Source organism: Eretmochelys imbricata, chromosome 28 (genome assembly GCF_965152235.1).
Source record: "Eretmochelys imbricata isolate rEreImb1 chromosome 28, rEreImb1.hap1, whole genome shotgun sequence".
Classification (NCBI taxonomy): Eukaryota; Metazoa; Chordata; order Testudines; family Cheloniidae; genus Eretmochelys; species Eretmochelys imbricata.
In genome coordinates this window covers 3,748,551-3,765,094 of record NC_135599.1, presented here as the reverse complement: position 1 = coordinate 3,765,094, position 16,544 = coordinate 3,748,551, and the positions used below count along the sequence as shown (strand labels likewise).

The 16,544-nt window shown below is 45.3% G+C and overlaps 1 protein-coding gene across 5 annotated transcripts in view; it reads right to left on the bottom strand.

Annotated features, from left to right (window-relative positions):
- LOC144258286 (uncharacterized) overlaps positions 1-16,544 on the bottom strand; it is a 35,013-nt gene that overhangs the window by 6,098 nt on the left and 12,371 nt on the right. For 3 of the 5 annotated variants that reach the window (XM_077806742.1, XM_077806744.1, XM_077806743.1), the window contains exons 2-3: positions 13,438-13,520; positions 10,234-10,360 (exon numbers count right to left, since the gene is read on the bottom strand). In XM_077806742.1, the coding sequence (XP_077662868.1) occupies positions 10,234-10,360; positions 13,438-13,461 (151 nt within the window). In that variant the 5' untranslated portion in view covers positions 13,462-13,520. Of the gene's footprint in view, positions 1-97; positions 145-10,233; positions 10,361-13,437; positions 13,521-16,544 lie in introns of those variants that run through there. The other 2 variants (XM_077806745.1, XM_077806746.1) reach the window with 2 other exon arrangements.

Sequence of the window (16,544 nt, the reverse complement as noted above, 5' to 3'; positions counted from 1 at the left end):
ACTGGGATCGTATTAATGTTCCTGACCTGGATGCACAAGTCCCCCGAGCAGACCCCAGGTGGGATCCAAATGATCCTGGGAATATGACCCGACTTACCTCCTATAAGGAGTTGCTTTTGCATGGACTCCGTCACTCGGCTGTCTGACATAATAATTGGGGAAAACCATATGAAGTAATGCAGGATCTAAAAGAAAACCCAGGGGCCTTTCTACAGCATATTCGGAACACGATTCGACAGAACACAAATGCAAATCCCAATGATCAGGCAACTGAGTCAATCATTAAGGGAACTTTTACGAGCAGAGCAGCCCCTGATATTAAGAGAAAGTTACAAAAAAAGGAGAATTTAATGGGAATGACCATGGCACATATCTTAGAAACTGCAAAGCAAGCTTATAGTCTGAAAGAAGCAAAGAAGAAGAGAAAGCAAGTGAGACTGATGGTAACAGTTGTACAGGCCGGCACTAAGGGAAGTAGCCGGGGAGGAAGGGGCCATGGACGTGGATGTCCGGGCTCGCAGGAGAGATGACTGGGTCGCAACCAGTGTGCCTTGTGTCGACAAGAGGGACACTGGAAAAATGAGTGCCCAGAGAGGAAAGAAAAGGGGGGTGCCTCTATAATGGCAATGGGGAAGCAGGAATAGGGGTGTCAGGGGAGACGGACCACCCTACCCCCGGAACCCCGAGTAAAAATGCGGGTAGGGAGCTCGGAAATAGATTTTTTAGGAGACTCTGGAGCGGCACGAACTGCCGTAAATCGACCCCTGCAGTTGCCAATAGCAAATTCCCTTACCGTGGTGGAAGCCACAGGCAGGGACACCAAGTGCCCAGCGTATGCCCCAGTGGAATGCGCTTTGGGAAACAGGACTATATCCCAGAAGCTGGTATACCTCCCTGAGTGTCCAACACCTCTGCTGGGATGGGACCTGCTTTGTCGCCTAGGTGCCACCCTGCATTTTACTGAGGATGAAATAACCCTTACCTTACCCCCTGAGAATGCATGGATTATAAGCCTTGCAGTTAAGCCCTCAGCTATGCAAGCCCCAGCATGGAGCCCGTGGGAAGACCAGGTGTACCCCCTCGTGTGGGCATCAGGGATCCCAGGAAAGGCCACCCACCAAACCCCCATTACTATTCAGCTCATACCAGGAAAAGGCCCGGTGCAAGTAAAACAGTATCCAATCAAGAGGGAAGCCAGAGAAGGTTTACAGAAAACTAATAGCCCTGACCCGTGCACTTAAACTGTCAAAAAAAAGCGGGTCAACATTTTTACCAATTCAAAGTATGCTTTTGGGGTGCTACATGCTCATGCTGGCCTATGGAAGCAAAGGGGAATGCTGACAGCCCAAGGCTCCCCAGTCAAGTACGGGCCCCAAATCCTCCAGCTCCTAGAAGCCGTACAACTTCCCTCAGAAATGGCGGTGGTACACTGTAAAGCCCATCAAAGGGAAGATCAAAATGTGGCCGGGGTAACGCCGTCGCAGATAGAGAGGCTAAGCATGCTGCCACCCTAACATCCCCTCAGACTAAAAACGCCCATATGCATGCCCTTATCCCATCAGTAGGAAAGCTTCCAACCCCTCAGTACTCTGGGAAGGAAAAACAGCTAACTAACAAACTCGGTCTCCGGAAAAAGGAGGGATGGCTCCATTTCCCGGAAGGGAAGGTCCTCCTACCAAAGGGCCTGAACTGGCTGGTACTGCAAAAACTACATCAAACCACTCATGCTGGCAGGGAAGCACTTATCCAACTAATGGAAAAATACTTTATCACATTCGGACTCTGACCCCTGGCTGCCCAGGTACAAGCGAACTGCTTAGTCTGCCAAAAGAATAACCCCCAACCGGGACATCCTGTGCCACCAGCTGCCCTAAAACCCACTCCGGGCCCCGGACGGGTGTGGCAAATAAATTTTACTGAGTTTCCCCGAACCCAAGGATTGAAATATCTCCTCGTCTTAGTAAATCAGTTCAGCAAATGGCCAGAAGCCTTCCCATGCCATAATTGCACTGCCAGAACAGTGACCCTCAAGTTTGTTAAGGAGATCGTTCCTCGCTTTGAACTCCCACAGTGGATGGAATCTAACAACGGAACACACTTCACATCAAAAATCATCCAAAGCATCTCAAATGCCTTACAGATCCCCTAAAAACGCCATACGCCCTGGAGACCGCGAGCCAGTGGTTAGTGGAGCGTACCAATCAGACCCTTCAACAACATCTCTCAAAAGTGTGCCAAGAGGCCTCCCTACAATGGCCTAATGCTTTGCCCCTCGTCCTACTCCATATCCACGTTCTCCCAAAGGGTAAATTAGGGCTTAGTCGCTTTGAAATTATGTTTGGAAGGGCATGGCCTATAAATGGCACCCCAGTTCTGTCAGGGGAATGGAAGTTGGGTAATGGTTTTTTGTCTCAGTATATGTGTTCCCTGTCTGCTGTTCTCTGGTCTCTTCACAGGTATACCAAGGATTCCCAGCCTCTCCCCTTGGACTCTCCCGTACACTCCTTACAGCCCTGTGACTCTGTGCTTGTTCGTATCTGGAAAGACGAGCCTCTCCAGGAAAAGTGGAAAGGACCCTATACCGTCCTGCTGATCTCCCATACGGCGGCAAAGGTCAAGGAACACAAGAACTGGATCCATCCCTCTCGTCTAAAGGCAGTACCTGCCCCCTCGTCAGCAAACAGTGGACCGTCCAACCTGCTAACTCCTCATCTAGTAACAATCTCGGGCTAAAGCTCCTGTTTAAGAGACACAAATAGCGGGCACCTTAACGCCAAAATGGGCCCAACCAGGTACTGGAGACCCTGGTTTGGGAAAACTCTGGTAATAATTAATTGGGTAACATTGTTATTCTCTGTATTGTTATTTCCAAACTGCGCATATCGGGAGCATAACTCCTTTGTTTTACTTGAGCTCCATGTTGCTAATTTAACAAACCAGACTGATTGCTGGGTATGTGCTCCGACTCCACTGTCCCCCAAAACGGAAATGCCCCTTGACATGCTGCCCTTAACCCTAGCAAAATTAGCCGCCACCAAAGAGCAGGAAAGAATGGACTCGCCGTTCTGGAACAAGACCTCTTTACAGCAGGCCACCTATCAGGACCAGGAGTATTCAGTTGCAGTACTCACTGAGGGAGTATTTTGTTTCACCCGAAACCAATCTGATCACTATGGGCGTCCTGTGGGAAAGAGCTCCTGTGTTCTTACACAGTGGGCTGATGGGTATTAAATAAAGACCAAAAGGGGAGGTCAGCAGTGTGGGTGTAATGGTTCCTCCCCTTTTGGGAAAACTCTTACGAATAATCTTACCACAAAAGAAGGGTTTGGAAATATAACTTCCATCCAGTTAATATCTCCAATGTAGCAAGCCAATGGTGGGTTTGTAGTGGTCCCTATGGCAAGTGTAATTTAAACGGCACAATTAAAAACACCCCCACATGTACCCAATCAGGAGAATGGGATGCCCCCTTAGGGGCATATGAACTGTTTAAAAAAAGCAGCTTAAATACCCCAGGAATCCCCTTTAAAAACAGTCCTTATTGGGCCCTACAGGGTCACTATTTTGTATGTGGCCGAAAGGCTTACAAGGTGCTGCCAGCCAACTGGACAGGTAACTGTTATATAGCTCATGGAGTTCCTCATCTGTCAATAACTACCACACTGCCCAAAGGAAAAATCAGAAATGCCCGAAATACCTCTGTTAAGTCATGGAAAAAGACCCTGTGGCAAATAACTGCAGCATTGGAGGGCAATATAAAGAATCCCTTCACAACCGAGAAGCTTGTAGGGTGCTCTGTACTGGGAATAGCGCCACTGTTTACCGGGCCAGCCCTGGCATGCATAGGTCGCTATACTGTAAGGCTGCAAATGGTACTTGAGAAAGTTGCCTTAGAGTTAGAGGACTCGGTTAGTAATTTAGGGTCGGCAGTAAAAACATTAAATAAAGAGGTACAGAAGCTCAGGACGTTTTCCCTCCAAAACAGGCTGGGTTTGGACTATCTCTTGGCATCCCAAGGGGGGTTTGTGCCCTTGTCGGGCCCCGATGTTGTATATATGTAAATGATAGCAGTTATGAGATCTATGAGAAGGTGGTACAGGCTGAGGCCCATGCCTGAGCCGGAGCACAGGTTGCCTATACTGCCCCTGAGAGCAATTGGTTGCAAACCTTGTTTTCAGGCTGGGGTTTGTCGTCTTGGCTTGGTGGTTTATTTAGCCTGTTATTAAAACTTCTCTTTCCTGTATTGCTTGTATTAATGGTATTATGCTGTGCAGTATCATGTGTCAAGACCCTTTTGCAAAAGTTAATAAGTCATTCTCTTCAGGGCTATCACAAAGTGCTTATGCAAAGTCCTATTGTAAAAAAATAAGTAGCCCAAGTAAAAAAACTCAGAGCTAAGGCTGTTGAGTGTTCTCAAAGAAGGAAGTTGTTGGGGACACTGGGGATGGCCACTAGGTAACTCGAGGGAATGGAAGACCACGAGTGTCAATGAAGTCCCCTCGCACTAGGCCTAAGTGTCCTTGCCCCCGCCCGGAGGCACTCGCAACAGTCATGCTGGGGATTTCGCAACAATATGTTGAAAAGTCAGACTGTCTGAAATTAAACAAGGCCAGACAAGGCAAATATGGCAGAACAATGCTAAACAAAGCAGCTTTATATATGGTTTAACAAATGGTACACAAAAAAAGGAAACTAGCTGGTATCTGGATTGGCTGGCTATACGGATACTTAGGGCAGCTTGCTATTGGATAAGTATGCTGAAGAAAGGATGTATAAAAGTCTGTGTAACTTCCTGCTCTGGGTACAGGATTTGAGGTGGATAGCTCCTTGTACCATATTGAAGCTTCAAATAAACTTTTCTGCTTCTCCACCCCGTTGTGATTATTGGGTAACACACATCGGGCAATGAACCTTGCTGTTGCTTGCCTCAGGCACTCTGTGCCGGCAACAATAGTTTGAGGCTTTGTTCTTAGGCTAAGGCCTTTGGCTAAGCTGCAGGGGCAGCCATAAGCTGAGAAGCGTACGGTCACATTGTCAAATCCCAAACCAGTCACATTGAAATAAGGTGGTATTGGGTTATTAGGAAGATGATCCTGTCCTGATAGTGCCCATCACCATCAGATAAAGAAACAGATCTTAAGATGGTTAAAGAAAACTTAGTTTGATAGCATCCTGTCTGGCAAGAAATCACTTCTCAATCGTTATCATTGTGAAACCCTCATTTCTGTATTGCTTTATCTTTATGTCTTTATGTCCCCCACTTTTCTGTTGTTAATCAATCTGGTTCTCTAATTGTTTCTCTGTGTTGTATAATTAATTTTGCTAGGTGTCAGTTAATTAGGGTAGTGGGATATAATTGGATAGAGAATTATGTTACAATATGTTAGGATTGGTTAGTTAAATTTCAGTAAAATGATTGGTTAAGGTAAAGCTGAAAATATTACTATATAAACTGGTGATAAACAGGACGGGGAAGGGAAATTGGAATCATGTTTGTTAAGGGGGGGAATGGAAACAGGGACACAGACAAGGCTCTGTCAGAGTTGGGAAGAGGGACACGGGGTAAACACTGGGAAACAGACTGTATTGGCATATAGAGATAAATCTGACTGGTGTGAAGGGCTTCGGACTATGCTTGCGTAGAAATGAACCCCAATAAACATTGCATTATCTGCACTTAGGACTTCTGGTCTTTTGCTGCTTGCTGTCTGCATGACAAGAAACAAGAAAGTGGAAGGGTGAGGGGAAAGCCCTCTCACAAAACTGACATGACCTGATAACCAAGAGGTAAGCCTTGAAGGAAGGTTTTAAAACACTTTGGAACAAATCAGGGATTCCCATGAGGACTGATGAGGGGGTGATGGTAAATACGCATTTAGATCCTTTCCTTGTTTTATATCTTTTCCCCATAAGGCTTAACCTCTGGCCCACTGTCATGGATCCATAGGATCTGTGCAATGCCCTGGCTTTTAAACAGTCCTTGGGAGGTGCCCCAAGGGGTCCCACTCTTCCACAAGGATGGGCCGTGGAGCTTCAACACCTGAGACTGAGCCTCTGGCTTCAAGACTCCTATTTCAACCCGTGAACTCTGCCAGCAGGCCCAGCTGAACGACACTCCTCTTCAGAGTCCGTTCCTCATTCATGCTTCAATGCACCTCGGCAAGTTTTTGCTGTGACACTGGGCAGACTTTTAAAACATAGCAGGGTTTATTAATCAAGCGAAACACAGCATTGGAAAGTCCTTAGATGGGGACAGAGAAGCAAAGAAGACAATATAGCCCATACTGGACAATGCCCTTGAGCCGTGCTGCTGTTAAAAACAATTTGGTTTCCTTTCACTGTGCCTGTCCGTTTGTCTTCACTCCAGTAGACCTCCCTGCGTCTGCGAGCCCATTTCTTCCTGCTCCCAAAAACACAATGAGTCCATGTATGCTTCACTCAGCCAAGCGGAGATCCTCCCATGGCCAGGTGATAACTATTCCCTTGTCTCTGTTGGGTACTCCATTGATGTAGTTTGGGCCCAGGCAGTCCTTAATGACCCATTCAGATCACCCCATGACAGCTACGTGACAAAACACCTCACATCTCCTGCTCTTTGTAATCATAGCAATCCCAAACACAGGGGGAAACTGAGGTGTGTATTCGCATCATAGAAGTATTACCAAAATTCCCACCTCTATCACACACACACACACACTGCTCACCGCCCTTGGAGAGAAAGCAAAGCACAGGAACTGGACATTAGTCCAGTGAACACAGTGGAGGACAAGCTGCAATCCTCAAACCCTGGTCAAAAAGGAGAGGCATGTGGGTCCCTAGCCATAGAGAGGGGCTGGCTAGAGGCCTGATACTGGAGAGGGCATTCCTTGAGCAGAGCATGGAGGCAGGACAAAGGGTGAGCAACCCCAGAACTGTGACATTGCAAAAGCACATTTTGGGGAATGAGGAAATCTAGTGACTCAGTTTAATGGGAGGGAGATGTGTAATGTGGAAAAGGCTGGGGAATTAAACACTAAAATTCAGGAGCAACAGCCTCTAATTCTTCTGGAAAAGGAGAATATAAGAAACAAGAACTGGGCCACACAACTTCAGGAGGGTCAGGCTCAGAGATCCACAGAGCCTGGAGGGAAGACAGCTGGTGGCTGCTGCAGATGGGGAGAGGAGGACAAGGCTACCCCAAACTCTCACTCCTGTTGATCCCGACCTGATTTTATGCTCTATGACCCAGTCTCAGGTCTTGTGGGTAATTTTTTACTCGCTAGTGGTAAAATGTCATTATCAGAGTATTGCTTATTAGCTTGGAACATACATGGAGGGGCAAGGAGGCGAACATAAATAAATGGGTTATTAAGCTTACTACAGTTAAGGGCCTGTTATATTAGGTTGAGGCTTTGTGGGAGTAGTTATATTAAAGTATGGGATTTACCTGAATAGGCCTAAGGCCAGATATTTTGCACCCTCATTTTGAGAGACTAATGAGTAACTACAAACAGGTGCAATAAGCCACAGGATTCTGAAAGAAGGAAGTTTGGGGCAGGCTTTAGCAATTAGGTTGCTATGCAGTATCTCAGCAGTTGGACTGCATTCATATATTGGAATTATTAATAAATAAGTGATGTAAATCATGAGTAATAATGCTTGATGCTTAATTACGGACTTCCCAGAGGCCACATATGGGATGGGGCAGCTATTGACATTACTATAATCAGAGTAAAGGAGCAGATACGGTATATAGTTGTACTATTACCATAAGGAAGCAGATAAAATACCTCTCCTAGTTACCATTTTTTCATTAAAAGAAAAGGAGGACTTGTGGCACCTTAGAGACTAACAAATTTATTTGAGCATAAGCTTTCATGAGCTACAGCTCACTTCATCGGATGCATTCAGTGGAAAATACAGTGGGGAGATTTATATACACAGAGAACATGAAACATTGGGTGTTACCATCCACACTGTAACGAGAGTGATCACTTAAGGTGAGCTATTACCAGCAGAAGAGCGGCGGGGCTGAGGGTAAAAAACCTTTTGTAGTGATAATCAAGGTGGGTCATTTCCAGCAATTGACAAGAACATCTGAGGAACAGTGTCGGGGGTGAGGGGAATAAACATGGGGAAATAGTTTTACTTTGTATAATGATACATCCACTCCCAGTCTCTATTCAAGCCTAAGTTAATTGTATCCAGTTTGCAAATTAATTCTAATTCAGCAGTCTCTCGTTGGAGTCTGTTTTTGAAGTTTTTTTGATAAAGAATTGCCACTTTTAGGTCTGTAATCGAAGAGACTGAAGTGTTCTCCGACTGGTTTTTGAATGTTCTAATTCTTGATGTCTGATTTGTGTCCATTTATTCTTTTACATAGAGACTGTCCAGTTTGACCAATGTACATGGCAGAGGGGCATTGCTGGCACATGATGGCATACATCAGATTGGTAGATGTGCAGGTGAACGAGGCTCTGATAGTGTGGCTGATGTGATTAGGCACTATGATGGTGTCCCCTGAATAGAAATGTGGACACAGTTGGCAACGGGCTTTGTTTGAAGGATAGGTTCCTGGGTTAGTGGTTCTGTTGTGTGGTGTGTGGTTGCTGGTGAGTATTTGCTTCAGGTTGGGGGGCTGTCTGTAAGCAAGGACTGGCCTATCTCCCAAGATCTGTGAGAGTGATGGGTCGTCCTTCAGGATAGGTTGTAGATCCTTGATGATGTGCTGGAGAGGTTTTAGTTGGGGGCTGAAGGTGATGGCTAGTGGCATTCAGTTATTTTCTTTGTTTGGCCTGTCCTGTAGTAGGTAACTTGTGGGTACTCTTCTGGTTCTGTCAATCTGTTTCTTCACTTCAGCAGGTGGGTACTGTAGTTGTAAGAATGCTTGATAGAGATCTTGTAGGTGTTTGTCTCTGTCTAAGGGGTTGGAGCAAATGCAGTTGTATCGAAGAGCTTGGCTGTAGACAATGGATCGTGTGGTGTGTTCTGGATGAAAGCTGGAGGCATGTCCAGTCCCCAAGACAGTGTAAACTGAATCAGGACCTCCCTTCTCATGGGCTCCTTTGCCCATCAATCTTTGTTTCCAATGGTGCCCATAACCCTCTTTACTGTACTTATCTTAGTCTAATCGTTAGGTGCATTGATCCTTGCCTATGATTTCAATTATAACTGTCTGTATTAAATCGAGTTCTGGGTCTTTCACCAAATTTCATCTTCTCAATTAACTTTGAGTAGCCAGGTACAGGGGCGAGTTGTACCCCAAATACGTAATCTTATAGGTGTAAAAATTGTTCAGGCTACACTAGCACCCTGAGACATCATCAACAAAGTGCCCATTTGTGCCTGGGTAGTCACCCTGCTATGGAAGGGAGGAATGCAGCAAGGACTCAGAATCGGAGGCCAGGGTCACTGTGCATAGAGATGGGGAGGTTATATGTGGGAATGGGTTAATGAGTGGGAGAGGGAGGTCAAGAGTTAAAATAATAATATTTGAGAAAAAAATTATAATGAAGTGAAACTGAACAGAAATAAAAATGGAGTGCAGCCTCTAAAGTAACAAGGCCTGGGTAGGGATTCGGGGTTAAAGGTCTGGGATCCCCCACAGCTCTAGATCCCCAAACCTCTCCTTCCCACTGACCCACCCAGCCCATTTCCTGAGTGCCCTTCTTCCACACTCCACTCCCCTTCTTTCCATTACTCTCAGCCGTCACCATCTCCCTGCACCTGGGACCTTCTTGTGTTCCCGCCTCAACTCTCACTAAATCATCCCTCCCTGCTGCTTCTTAAGTCTTATCCTGCACACACCCTCCCCATGTCCTGGCACTCCAGAATTCTCTACTCCCTGTTTCTCCTCCCCTCCTACAGCTCTGTTTTCCCTTCACCCATGGGGTCCTGAATGGCTGTCACACAAGCCATGCATGAGTCATACACCTATTTACTGAATTTAGAATTCTACAGGTGGCATATCTTCCTCTTAAAATGAGGAAAAGGCATGAAAGCTCTAGTTATTAATATAGTTATTAATGTATCCAATATGGATACATTAAATGCAATTTCAAAATGACTGATGGCACCAAAAGGGCACATGTCCAAAAATTATTCTACTGGGTGGGAGATAAGGCAAAAAAAAAGGGGGGGGGGGCAAGGAAACTTGTCAAAATTTGTATGAAGAATAAAAGTATAAAGTAATTACTACTCAGGTTCTTTATACACCCCACAGCTTCTAATAATCAAGTGGACCAGACTCCTTACTCAGCAAGACCACCGTCTCGTAGTTCTCCCGCATGACATCTCTGTAGAGGGCTCTCTGAGTGGGGTCCAGCAGAGCCCATTCCCCCTTGGTGAAATACACAGCCACTTCCTCGAAAGTCACTGGCCCCTGAAAGAGCAAGAGTCCAACACTCAGTACCTGCTGCCCCACTCACAGCCCCACTATTCACGGAACAGCAGCGCCAGGTAAATGGAAGCTCTGGGAGGTACATGTTAACAGAGTCCCACCCACACCTTGCTTAGAGCAGCCAGAAGGCATCAGAAGGTAGAAAGAGAGAAACGTTGTGTCTCCCAGATGACAGATGGAGGCAGGGTCTTCACACGTATCACATACCTACAAGCCAGAGCTTGATATAGGAGATGGGGCTGTCTCTGGACCCTGCTGGTGGCTCCCTGGTAGGTATCACAACACTCTCCAAATAAAATATATGGAAGGAAGGGGAAGTCAATAGGAAATAATATAAGTGAGAAGGTCAGAATTGTAGAAAATTGGTAAGGGATGCTATCAGAAATCAATGACCAATCAAGGAAAATAAGAAGGAAGTATATAAAGCACAAAATGAATCCTAACAATGGTAGTGGTAAATTACTAGAAGGAAATGGCAGAATTATCAAAAATAATGCAGAAGAGGTAAAAGTGTTCAATAAATATTTATCTCCTGGATTTGGGGACAAATAGATGATGTACTCATATCATAAGATGTTGACGATGACACTCTTTCCATTCCAACAACAACTCACGAGGACGTTAAACAGCAGCTATTAAAATTAGACATGTTTAAATCAGCAAGTCCAGATAACTTCTATCCAGGAGTTTTAAAGGACCTGGTGGAGGAGCGTGGTGTTGATTTTAATTAGGACTTGGTACACTGGGGAAATTCCAGAAGACTGGAATAAAGCTAATGCTGTACCAATATTTTAAAAGTGTAAAAGAGATGACCCAGCTAATTACAAGAGTGTCAGTCTAACATCAATACTGACCAAGATAATGGAGCAACCGATACTGGATTTCATTAATAAAGAATTAAAGGAGGGTAGTATAATTAGTACCCGTTAACAATGGTTTAGAGAAAACAGATCCTATCAAACTAACTGGATATCCTTACTGGATGAGATCAAAAGTTTGGTTGGAACTAAATTATTGATGTAATATACCTAGACTTCTGTAAGACGTATGACTTGGTTCAGCACAATATTTTGACTAAAAAACTAGAATAATACAAAATAAACACGGCATACATTAAATAGATTAAAAACTGTGATTGTAAATGAGGAACCATGGTCGAGTGGATTTATTTCTAGCAGGTTCCAGCAAGGATTCGGTCTTGTGCTATTTAACATTCTTATCAATGTCCTAGAAGAGAAGATAAAATCGTCACTGAAAAGTTTACAGTTGCCACAAAGATTGGGGGTGGTGGTGACTAATGAAGTGTCAGTAGATTCAGGCTCCAGCACAGGGAATCTGGGAAGTTTTCCCAGCCTTGGCTGGAGGGTTATTTCCTGTTCCACAAAGAGGGGAAGTTCCATTCCCAACTCCTGTGCCTTGAAATTAGGCCCTACCTGACACTACACTTCATATTCAGCATAGTGGTATGATTATAATATGATTAGGACATAATTATAATGCATTTTCTGCAAGATGCGTCATGTGCAGTATCATTGGAAAAGTTATGATTTGCTGAATACGATTATCCTATTTGTGTGCATGGATCATGTCTGTATCTGAAGTTATGGAAATTGACTATGTATCTGTATTTCAAATGTGCTTACTCTCGGTAACACCCACAACTGCAGGTTTCAGAGTAGCAGCCGTGTTAGTCTGTATTCGCAAAAAGAAAAAGAGTACTTGTGGCACCTTAGAGACTAACCAATTTATTTGAGCATAAGCTCCACTGAATGCATCCGATGAAGTGAGCTGTAGCTCACAAAAGCTTATGCTCAAATAAATCTGTTAGTCTCTAAGGTGCCACAAGTCCTCCTTTTCTTTTTACCCACAACTAGCCTTTCAGGTACAACAGTGAAGAAGCCAGACAGTGCTGATGGCTCATCAACAAAGACAATGGACCATGGAAGAGCTTAGCCTTCCTGTGAATGTTTCAGCCAGCCTATGTGTCATGGCTACTATGACTCATCAGGGAATGCTAGGGCATGTGACCAGACCACATGACACTGAACTCCATTTTGATACCTGTATTTTTCCACAAACTGGACTGGGAACTGAGTTTGGAACAAAGGGGTCCCACCATATGGAAAAGCCACAAAAGGTGGGGTGTGACATCATCTCTTGGCCCCATTCCCCACACAAGAGAAATCCTGGAAACACCTGAGGAACAAAGACTGAACTGGGGGAAGTGCTGGTGCCAGGGCAAAGGGATTTCTAGCTTGTGTATGGAAACTTGGTGGACTGCTTGTATCATCAGTTAGCGTGAGAAATTGCTAATTGAAATTCTGTCCATTTAGTATGTTAGGCTTAGTTTGAGTTTTTGGTTATTTGCTAAGTAATCTGCTTTGATCTGTTTGCTACCACTTATAATCACTTAAAATCTATCTTTCTGTAGTTAATAAACTTGTTTTATGCTTTATCTTAAACAGTGTATTTTCAGTGAAGTGTCTGGGGAAATTCTCAGCTTGGTTAACACAAGTTTGTTGTGCGTATCTTTCCCATATTAAGGGGAAGGCGAACTATATTTATGAACTTACATTATACAGATCCCTGTGTACTATGAGATGATATAATTCTGGATTTATACTACAGCAGATGTGCAAGGATGGGGAGCTGGGAAATTGGTTGCTGTCCTCTATCTGTCCTTGAGTGGCTTAGGTAAAGCACTCAGGTAACTTAGTTGGGTGTATGGCACCACCTGCTGTCATGTTGGGTGATAACAGGGCCTGGAGAGGCTGGCTGAATCTCCAGCAAAGCAGTGTGACAAGGGCCAGCCCAGCTTGAGGGTTAGAGGGCACACCGGTTCCCAGGACCGCCCCCCCAGACTGCACCCCAGGGGTGACAACCCATCACACCCTAGATTACACAAGCCTCAGCAGGTTTGTCACATCCTGTCCCCTCCCTTTCTCCACCCTAGATATTTCCTGCCTACCACCACCTCTAGCAGCTCCCACCCTCCTATGCATTTACTGCTCCTCTCCTTCCAAGCAGAGCCCATCACCACCTCCCTGATAATCCCTTACCTGAGTCAGCTCCATTGCAGCCATTTCCTTCCCCCTGGGAGGACAGGATGATCTGGAGCAAAATGTGGATGTTATTCTGTAGCCTGCCGGGGAGAGAAGGGCAATGTGAGAGAATTCAGACGGGGCTTTTGTCTGTTCCACAAGCCAATTCCCCCCCAGGATTTTTCCCTGCTAATGGACATCCTAGGTTCCGCCACACTGTGAAGCACAGAGTGACCTTATTCCAGTACAGGCCTAGCCCCCTCCCACCAGGGTGGAACCTTCTAAGACATGGTGAAACCCTTCCAGTAACAGAGTCTCTGTTACACTTATCAAGTTTGCAGATGATACCAAGATGGGAGGATTGCAAGAGATTTGGAGGGTACGATTAAAATTCAAAATGATTTGGACAAGCTGGAGAAATGGTCTGAAGTAAACAGGATGAAATTCAATAAGGACAAATATAAAGTAATCCACCTGGGAAGGAACAATGAGTTGCACACATACAAAATGGGAAATGAGTGCCTAGGAAGGAGTACTCCGGAAAGGGATCAGGGGGGTCATAGTGGATTACAAGGTAAATATGAGTCAACAGTGTAACACTGTTGCAAAAAAAGCAAACATAATTCTGGGATGTATTAGCAGGAGTATTATAAGCAAGACACGAGAAGTAATTCTTCTGCTCTACTCTGTGCTGATTAGGTCTCAACTGGAGTATTGTGTCCAGATCTGGGCGCCACAATTCAGGAAAGATGTGGAGAAAGTCCAAAGAAGAGCAACAGAAATGATTAAAGGCCTTGAAAACATGACCTATGAGGGAAGATTGAAAAAGTTGGGTTTGTTTAGTCTGGAGAAGAGAAGACTGAGAGGGGACATGATCACAGTTTTCCAGTACATAAAAGTTTGTTACAAAGAGGAGGGAGAAAAATTGTTCTTCTTACATTCTGAGGATAGGATAAGCAGCAATGGGCTTAAATTGCAGCAAGGGTGCTTTAGGTTGGAGATTAGGAAAACCTTCCTACCTAGCACTGGAATAAAGTGCCTAGGGAGGTTGTGGAATCTCCATCATTGGGGATTTTTAAGAACAGGCTGAACAAACACCTGTCAGGGATGGTCTGGATAATACTTAGTCCTGCCTTGAGTGCAGGGGACTGGACAAGATGACCTCTCAAGGTCCCTTCCAGTTCTATGATTCTATAAACAAAAGGTCAGAGAAGAGCAGAATCAAAGAGGTCACTATGTGGGATTCTCCCTGTCATTGTCCCCAAGGACAATGTCCCCAAGGCAGCTGTCTCAGGTTTAAAAAGTTGTTTGATGCTCCAGCCTTTATACAATCTCTCCTGGGAGTGCCCCCTTTCAAGGGCTGGTTTTAGCTTATGACAAGCGTGACCCTGGGGGCTCTGAGACTGGGCCTTCTTGCCTCAGCACACCTTGTTTCTTTCTGTGGCTGCCCAGTGATACCAAATGAGTAGATACTCCTGATAGAGACTGTGAACATAAGAACGGCCCACTGCGTCAGAACAATGGTCCATCTAGCTCAGTGGCCAATGCCAGGTGCTTCTAGCAAACAGGGGGCTAGGGACACCATCCTTGCCCATCCTGCCTGTGGCACTGGCAGATGGGGTGTTAGCTCTTGCAAAAGCCCCCATGTCTTAATTGAACATGGACAAACGCAGAGCTGGAATCAGTCTGCCTCACCTGTATTAGTACTGTTAAAACAGGTATTAGAATGATAAGAATGTGTTTAGACGTTATTGAATGCTTGTGAGTTGCTGCCTAGGTTAACATCTGACTAGTTGCATCGTGAGCCTCTGTGGCTCTGTAAATCACCAGACAGGAGAGAGACTTTACCTGTGTGAAGTGCTGATTGTCAATGGAATGCATGACACCCTGCCAGGCAGGAAAGGTCCATCAACGCTAGATAGACTATTATGGGATGTTAAAGAAGGCAAAAGACTGTTGTTGTGCTCTTGACTTCCCATTAGCTGAGTTTGCAGCTCAGAGCATATGGCAGGAAGGGGATTAAAAAACCCCATACAGAAGGAACGGATTATCTGAATGCTGCTTGGACTCTGGGGGGCAAAGTTTCTAGGCATAAGCAAGAAATCTCCAGCTGCTTAGCCTGGGTTAGTCCTAAAGGGTATGTAGAGCTTGCTTATTATAGAAGCTTCTATTATCTTTTGAAATTTAAGACTGTAACTTGTCTGCATCTATATGATGACCTGCTTTAACTTTGTAAACAACTTTTGTTTTCTTTTTGATAATCTTAATACAGGTTATTACAGGACTGGCTACAAGTGTTGTCTTTCTTGTGAGATCGAAGATTCAATTGACCTAAGTAAGTGACTGGTCCTTTGGGACTGGCAATAACCTGAACATTGCTGTGATTCGTGGTGAAAGGCAGTGGTTCTCAACCAGCAGTCTGCGGTTCCCTGGGGGCCGCTAGCAGCTTTCAGGGGGCGGCCAAGCAAGGCCAGCATTATGAAGTGAGCTGTAGCTCACGAAAGCTTATGCTCAAATAAATTGGTTAGTCTCTAAGGTGCCACAAGTACTCCTTTTCTTTTTGCGAATACAGACTAACACGGCTCTGAAACCTGCCATTAGATTCACTGCGGCCAAGGGCAGAAAGCTGAAGTCCCAGCGCGTGGGGCTGAAGTCCAGGGCCCTGAGCCCCACCCCCCGGGGCTGAAGCCAAAGCCTCAGCAATGTAGCTTTGTGGGGGCCCCAGGCAGTTGCCTTGCTTGCTATCCCCTAACGCCAGCCCTGGCTTTTATATGCAGAAAACCAGTTATTGTGGAGTTTTTATAGCATGTTGGGGGGGGGGGCTCAGAAAGAAAAAGGTTGAGAACTCCTGGTGGAAGGGACCATCTGTCACAAAGGTGAGCTCACCTGCATGGTGAGATCTAGGGGATGACCCAAGGGGGCTGTCTGTGATTCCATGTTCATGCTGTTACAGTGTATGATGCGTTTACACTGGATACTTGGTTGGTGAAATCTACATATCGACCTCACAACCAATCTGGAGTTTGTGCCCTGCTTCTTACCAGTCTGCCTGAGGCTGGTGCTCATGCTCTCAAGTCACTGAAGACAGCGTTACAGAGACTTATGGGTGCAAAGCCACCAGCAGC